We start from the raw sequence: 7,432 nt of genomic DNA on the forward strand, positions 1-7,432 counted from the left end.
ACCATTCTCATCTCTACTTTAAAATTGAAAAGTGCATGTACTTTTTTTATTAAAAACTTGTTTTCTTATTATTAAAAATCTTTTAATAGCTTGTATATGAAAAAAAAAGGTGTTGAGTTTAGGAATCAATAATAATATTTTTAATAATAACAAATATATATTTGGTTGGATTTAAAAGTCAAAAAATATGTTTGATGGGCGTATTTTTTGGTGCTGGTCCATATTGATGGTTTAGTGACCAAAACTCAGTTCATTGGTGATTACAAGGCCTCAAACACAATAAAGAAGCTTCATAAAAGACAAACCTGCGACTATGAAGCTGGTAAACATTTTCGAATAAAAACAAAGGAACAAATGGTATTTCTTTCATCTTGTTAATGGAGGAAACAAAAAGGGATAAAATTTAGCGTCAAGGTTGAAATCAACGGTACTGATTAAATCAGTACAACAAACGACAAATGGCTTCCAACAAAAGAAAGAAAAAGGAACAACAAGAATAGCAGACCAAACACTCCTTTCTTCCATGATTCTCTGCTGCAGTTGCAATGTTCCTATGCATTTTTGCGCCTCCACTACCCCTGCTATTGATACTCTGATTTTAGGAGAAGAAAGCAAGCACTACACCGTCCTCATGTTCAAATTTTGTCACCAAGGACAATTTCAAATTTTAGAAGCATTATCCCTATACAAAAAAGAATAATTGGTCAGAAAATGAAGGTAAGGAGTGAAGAGTACTAAACTAAGTTTTCATAGCATTCTTGCTACACTTATCATCTCCTTTATTGTGTTCATTGAATATGTTATTTTTTAGTTTATCTTTCTTTGTTTTCAATAAAAAAAGCATACAAGTGAGATATTTACAAATGTTATTGAGAGAAAAGGTAGAGACAAATTTGGAAAAAAAAATCATTAAATATGTCAAACTCTTTTGAAGTATTTTTTTTTTGTTTTATGTCATGAGTATGAGAAGTTCCTCTTACTAAATTGGGAGAGCACTTAGTGTTAAAGTCTAGGTTAGGGAGCTTAGCCGTAACAAACTTGATTGAAGCTTGATGTGTTTTTTAGTAAGATTAGGAAGAATCCTAAGAATTGATAAATGTAATTTCTCTAAAATTATAGTAAAAATTTTACTACATTTATAATGGACATTAGATGTAGGTCACATTGTACTAAATGAAAGTTTAAAATGTTTAAAATAAAAGTTTTAACAAACACTACAACATCTAAGTTTCAAATGGTTATGAAGTTAAAAAACATTAAAAACAGTCTTAGATTCATCCCTATTTTCTAGGACATTGACATCTTCCAAGGTGTATCATTCTTAGTTTACATAAACATGATAACGCATAACAAAACTCAATTTACGAAGTCACATTAGTTTTATTTATTTTTCCCAATAATTTTCTTGTGGGAGTCATTTGTTCAGTTTTGATATTAATTTTCTTGAGATGTATTTACCGTCGAGGCATGGAAGATGAAACCAGCGAAAATATAAATATGATTTCATTTCACCATTTCATTGACTTTACATAACTAATGCCGATACAAATGCCACGAAAAGGACTTCTTTTACTGATGTTGCACAAACTACCTATGAAAAAGTCCCACCAACACAAAAAGCAGAATCGCAATCTGCAAAACTGTGGCATCAGTAACTAAATCGACGCTCCAATCAGTTCCTATTTGCTGTGTCATTGGCATTCTGGTCTCTGGTATCAGATGATGAACCCTGGCCGGGATAGCTTGTTCTCTTCTTCCTGTGAATATTCCAGGAAAACTTATTCTCGTCCACACCACTCTCACTTCCATGTTTCTGGGAACTTGGTTCTTCAGTTTTCAGCCGCTTAGAAGCAGGAGTCACAATGAAATCATCTGCACTTGATCTTTCAATCTTCATCTTGAGGACACTTCCACTCCTTTGCTCTAACAACCTTTCATCGGCCACTGTTTTATTGCTGGCTTGTGCATGGTTGTCAGAAAGGAGGATGCCTCTTTTCTTCCCTTTAGCTGAAAGCTTAGATACATCTTGTCCATTCTCCATAGCCCTCATCCACTGCAGATCACTTAATGTGTCTGCATACACGACTTCTTTTCTTTTCCGCTTTCCGGTAACACTACCAACATCAAAAGATTTGGCCTTATCATCCTTATTTAGAGCAGAGTATACCCAATCTGGAACTTCATGCTCTTCCATGAGACGAGATCTATAATTCTCCCTTTGTCTCCTCTCTTCATCCATTTTCTCAAACAGCCAAAATTCCTCATCGGATCGGGCTGCAAGGCGGTTAATTTCTCTCTCACTCGGTACATCTGTCCCAAGTGAGCTTGTACCTCTTCGCATAATCTCCTCTAACATTTCTCTTCTGTCCTGAGCTGCACAAATAAATATTCCACATTCAAGCAGTTAATGTATAGCAAGACCTATGAAGCACAACACGGGACTGAAACAGTGCCACAGGTTTGTTCCAAACTGAACACAAATGTGTGTTTCATATATGTGTTTATAGAATATGAAAGAACTATGATCCTAAACAAACCTGTTGAAGTTGTATTGAAAAGTCCTGCTTGGATAACTTTGGCATCAATGCCCATCTTTTGTTTTGCACGCTCTAAAATCACCTCTTCAATTGATCCCACACTAACTAACACAAATACTCTGACTTCCTTTTTTTGTCCAATGCGATGGGCTCGGTCCTCAGCTTGTTGATCCATTTGAGGGTTCCAATCACTATCAAATATTATAACAGTATCTGCTGATTGTAGGTTCAAACCAAGACCTCCAGCACGGGTGCTCAAGAGAAACATAAAGTATGGAGAGTCAGGAGCGTTGAATTCCCGTAATAGAGAACCTCTTTCCTCAGTTTTTGTTGAGCCATCAAGTCTAAGAAACTTAAAATCATGAAGTCGCAGATAAATTTCAAGAATGTCCATGAGACGAGTCATCTGTGAAAACAGTAAGACTCTGTGACCAGCTCTGCGAAGTTTTGGGAGCAAACGATCAAGAAGTTCAAACTTCCCTGATGCTCTGACAATTTCCTCCTTCCGGTTGTACATATGGTAGTCTCCCACAAAGAGGTAGGGATGGTTACAGCACTTTCTGAGTTGCATCGTCAAGTTCTGTAGACTTCTTGATTTTCCAGAACCTACAAATTTTTATTTACTTAGTAAAAGGTTTGTAATGTATAAAGGAGATAATATTGAACTAACATTGGAATTTTATTTACACTAATTCTCCAAAAGGTAGCAACTGCAATACATTGAATAGTAAAAAGGACTTTGGCTTACTTCCAAAAGAGAGGGAGTACTGATACTTAAAAGCCAACAAAACAACAAATTCCTAAAGGTTTCGATTTTGACAGGCAATAACAAACAGGGTGCACTGGGAATAAATGAATACCTAAAACAGAAGTAGACAAATATTCAAATCAAAAGTATCTGAGTAAAACAACTGTATTATGAGGTCTAGAGCCGAAGTTGGCAAGAGAAAAATTGGAAAACAATTGGGATACTAACCATTGTCTAAGCCAACTCTTCCTACATCTGTTACTTGTTGATAATATACTTTCTGCCAAGCTGACATGTCACATTTGAGTATGACCTGAGATTTTCCAGGAAGATATTTTTCCACCTCATCCTTTTTCCTTCTTAATATAAAGGGCCTTATTACCTAAAAGAATCAAGACCATGGATTAGAAAAACTTGAACAGCAAGAAGAGAAAAAGAATAGGCAACTAGCATAGAGAATCCCACTTGATGTAGACGCCTAATGATCAATAACTGTTCTTCATCTGTTAGAGAGACATCAACTCGGTCTGCAAAGGGAGCATTAAACCAGTCCTCGAAATTCTGAACTGAATTGAAAATGCTTGGAAGGAGAAAATTTAGCAGGGACCATAATTCCTGCAAACTGTTTTGAATTGGGGTACCAGTCAACAAAAGTCTACGTTGGATGTGGTAGCTGCACCAACGTAAATATTACATTAGAGAAGTTATGCATAACCAAGAATTGAAAGAAGTGACAATATTGAACATCTCCATAATGCTAATATTCCTTATGTGGAGTCATACCCAGAGTCTAGGGTTCTTGCAAGAGCACACTCATGATTCTTTAACCGATGCCCTTCATCCACAATCAAGTAGTTCCAGTGGATTTTCTTAAGAAAGGCTTTATCTCTCATTATAAGATCATAATGTGTTAGCAGAACATTAAATTTCCCATCTCCAGACAATTCTTCCTTCATTGCTTTCCTCTCATCCATTCGTCCATCATAAAGAATAGTTATAACGCTGAATAAGGAAGAAAATGCAGAAAAATTTGGAAGTTAACATGAGGAAAGAGAATCCTGAATTGGATATCTAGCCCCCAATAGGAGCACAAGCTACAAAATAACTTTGTTAGTTCCAGTTCTACACTGGACGTACCTAGGGGCCCATGTTGAGAATTCACTCATCCAATTAGGCAGAACAGCCTTTGGGGCCACAATCAAGTGAGGACCAGTCACACCCTTGTGCTCCATAAGATATGCTACCAATGAAATGGTTTGTATTGTTTTCCCAAGCCCCATTTCATCAGCCAAAATTCCATTTAAGTTGTTATTAAACAAAGAAAGCATCCACTGGAGCCCTTCTAGCTGGTATGGCCTTAACTCTCCACCTTGAAGTATAGATGGTTGCTCCGTCACCTTAAACAATCAAGTTTGTTAGAATTCCAGTGTACTAGAAATTTTCTTCAATTGAACGTATGGCATACTTCCAATAAACCATTCCACAGGTAGAACCTACCTTTTCTTGAATTGAATGTATGGCCGAATTGTATTGCCGCTGCCCTTCAAGTAAATCACTAGACTCACCATTTTGATCAGAATCTATCAAATCTGCATCTTCCTCAAGTGGTGATTCCTTAGAAATTCCATTTTTTGAAGCATCTGACTCTGGGAAGTCAGCTTCTGAATCTTCCAAGGGTTCAATACCATCTGATTGTTTTGAGTCCTTTTGACGTTGAACAGCTGCCCCCAAATTTACAAGTAGTTTATTTGTTTCTTCAAGAAGCACAGTCAATCTTTCATTTTTACTCTCTTTCACCATTCTCATGTAAGCTTCTTGATCATCAGCTTTTAAGGCTTGGAATCTCAATTTCTCCGCCCGTGTTGCACGTTGCCTTTGCCTTCCATGCCATGCCTGCAATATCATCGATGACAACTCATGATTCATATCCAACCAATGATAAGCGATTTTCCCAACCACAAAGAAAGAAAAAGAAAAAGGTCGCAATCAAATTCAATAGGCAACATATGTTGATAATTAATAAATTAGTGTTATTGTACATCCTGTATTATGTAAGGCACATGCATATTATTCACAAATATGTATATTTCGGGCCAAAATTTATTCTCCAAATGTATATTTCAGCTTCCCTTATAAACATACATTTTTTTGTCACAAGTTGAAAGTAGGGAAGAAATTGTTGTACCTGGACACCATCATTCCTCTGTTTTCTCCGCTTCAAAGAAGCTTGAATTTGCAATTGGAACTCACGTACAGTATTCAGTATTTCTGTGAAAAATCTTCTTTTTCTGGTCTCTAAATGATTTTTGGCCTGCTCTTCTAATCTTGATAGTCTCTGCATTTAAGAAAAGCAGTATAATTACTGACTTCACGTGCATACACTAATTGTATCAGTTAAACCACATCATCAACAGATGTATACCAAAACCGAGGGACAGGGCCCAGGGGAAGAGGGGGTAGTTCACAAATAAAATCACCTCAGCATCACGTTTCTTTCTTAATTTATCATCAGCATCCATGGCAAATGGATCTCCAACACCATACATTGGACGATGCAACCGCATCATGCCCCAATCAAACAACTGCCTCTCAGGATATGCACACATAACATTGAGCCAGTATTCAGAGCTGACATCACATCGAACCATCCTCTGCAACTCTGCTAGCTGCCACAAAAAAGTCCTTGTCAACAAGGACACAATTCTTGTTATTCCAAGAAATTACAACATACTTTCTTCAGCATAAAATAGTCCTGAACTATGCTGTCTTCCAATATAGTAACGAGTAAGGTACACACAGATGCTGCATCAGTAGAATGTTTGCCTTGTTAACTTAAACAGGTCAAACTAAGTCAGACTTTAAGGGCTGCACAGTTAGAGAGAAGTTTTCTTTCTCATAGCTCATATCTCGTACAAAGAAACTAATTTTTGTCAAGCTTAAACAAAAGAATAAGGCCTATTTGCAAAGCCAATTTACATCCCAAGAGATAAGACAACCTAATTGCACAATAGTAGGGATCAATTTACCAAAGCATTTGACTACAGTTAAGAATTGAGGTAAGATTCAAGAATCAGTTTACCTTCAATCCGTAATATTCAAGTAGGGATCTTGTCTGTAGGTCGTCTCCTCCCCTGCTTGAAGGCAATCCTGGTCCAGTGAGATAATAAAATAATTCTTTATTAAAATGATGAACACTCTTATCCTAACGTCATAGGAGAGGGTTGGAGTAAAATTGTTAACCTTCAAGCTGAGTTAAGCGATGCTGAGTGAGGCTTTGATAACGGCTTTCTCTAGCTCTGCACAATTTGAAACCCGAAGCACAGTTGGATCGCTGCTTCGAAAGCGCATCATCGAGATCCGCCAGCAAACCATCTTCAGCCTGCGAAACGAGCAGAGCAGCGGAAACAAACAAACAAACACTTGTCAGAGAAGTTCGAAGCTATAAATATAGAAAGAAGAACAAGATAGAGGGAGGGAGAGAGAATACGGAGGAGTTGTGAGAGATGGAAGAAACGGTGTTGAAGAGATCGGGAGGGAGAGGGAGGTTGCGGGAGAGGATGTTGAGTGCGCCGACGAGAGCCTTGGTGCTGTGAGCTTCCTTTGAGGAAGGCTGTTGCTTCTGCAGCTCAGCCATGTCCCCTGCCGGGAAGTGGGGCCCTCACAACCGACGTCGTTTGATTTTAATATAGTCAGTCGTCACACAAGAGAAGAGACTCGGCAGCAGCTAGCTTAGCCTTTGTGTAAGCGCGCGCTAAACAAAAGCACTCTCGCTCCCTTCCAGTTCCTCTACTTTTGAGATTCTTCTTCAACCCTCTCTATCTATACTCTCTGGTCTCTTCGCCCCACTCTCTCTAGTCTCTCTCTCTATATCTCTTCGCTTTTTTTACCCATGGCTTTTTTGCATTTTTTCTTTTTTCCTTACGCCAAACACGGCTTAACGACACAAAAAGACGTTATTGCCTCTCGATCTTACAAATGATTTGGGTAGATAACTAATTAGGGGTGTAATTAACTGCAGTTAATTAGTGGAAAAATATGTCTATTAATGAAAAAAATATCCTAACACTTAAAAAAAAAAAACTATCCAAAATAAAAAAAAAATCTAGAATTAAATAAAAAAAAATATTTAAAATTTTTAAAAAAAAAT

The 7,432-nt window shown here is 37.3% G+C and overlaps 1 protein-coding gene across 2 annotated transcripts; it reads right to left on the minus strand.

The window, feature by feature from the left end:
* Nucleotides 1,478–7,121, minus strand: LOC107643267 (probable ATP-dependent DNA helicase CHR12). 2 transcript variants are annotated; one of them, XM_016346859.2, is made up of 12 exons: nucleotides 6,773–7,121; nucleotides 6,526–6,664; nucleotides 6,365–6,432; nucleotides 5,763–5,951; nucleotides 5,471–5,620; nucleotides 4,783–5,178; nucleotides 4,423–4,682; nucleotides 4,069–4,287; nucleotides 3,751–3,958; nucleotides 3,514–3,667; nucleotides 2,538–3,143; nucleotides 1,478–2,373 (listed from the first exon to the last, which is right to left on the minus strand). In XM_016346859.2, the coding sequence occupies exons 1-12, from the start codon at nucleotides 6,917–6,919 to the stop codon at nucleotides 1,673–1,675; spliced, it is 3,237 nt and encodes a 1,078-aa protein (XP_016202345.1). In that variant the 5' UTR covers nucleotides 6,920–7,121; the 3' UTR covers nucleotides 1,478–1,672. The 2 variants fall into 2 exon arrangements, with proteins under 2 accessions (XP_016202345.1, XP_016202346.1); XM_016346860.2 differs by lacking the exon at nucleotides 6,773–7,121 and having other exon boundaries at nucleotides 5,763–5,967.

The sequence above is a fragment of the Arachis ipaensis genome, chromosome B05 (genome assembly GCF_000816755.2).
Source record: "Arachis ipaensis cultivar K30076 chromosome B05, Araip1.1, whole genome shotgun sequence".
Taxonomy (NCBI): Eukaryota; Viridiplantae; Streptophyta; class Magnoliopsida; order Fabales; family Fabaceae; genus Arachis; species Arachis ipaensis.

What these genes read in the sequence shown, in the direction of transcription:
- LOC107643267 (XM_016346859.2), bottom strand. Translation starts at nt 6,919, where the DNA reads ATGGCTGAGCTGCAGAAGCAACAGCCTTCCTCAAAGGAAGCTCACAGC. An exon ending in GAAAGAAACGTGATGCTGAG is followed by an intron (nt 5,621 to 5,762) that starts GTGATTTTATTT and finishes TCTTAAATGCAG; the next exon opens with AGACTATCAAGATTAGAAGA. An exon ending in TACATTCAATTCAAGAAAAG is followed by an intron (nt 4,683 to 4,782) that starts GTAGGTTCTACC and finishes TGATTGTTTAAG; the next exon opens with GTGACGGAGCAACCATCTAT.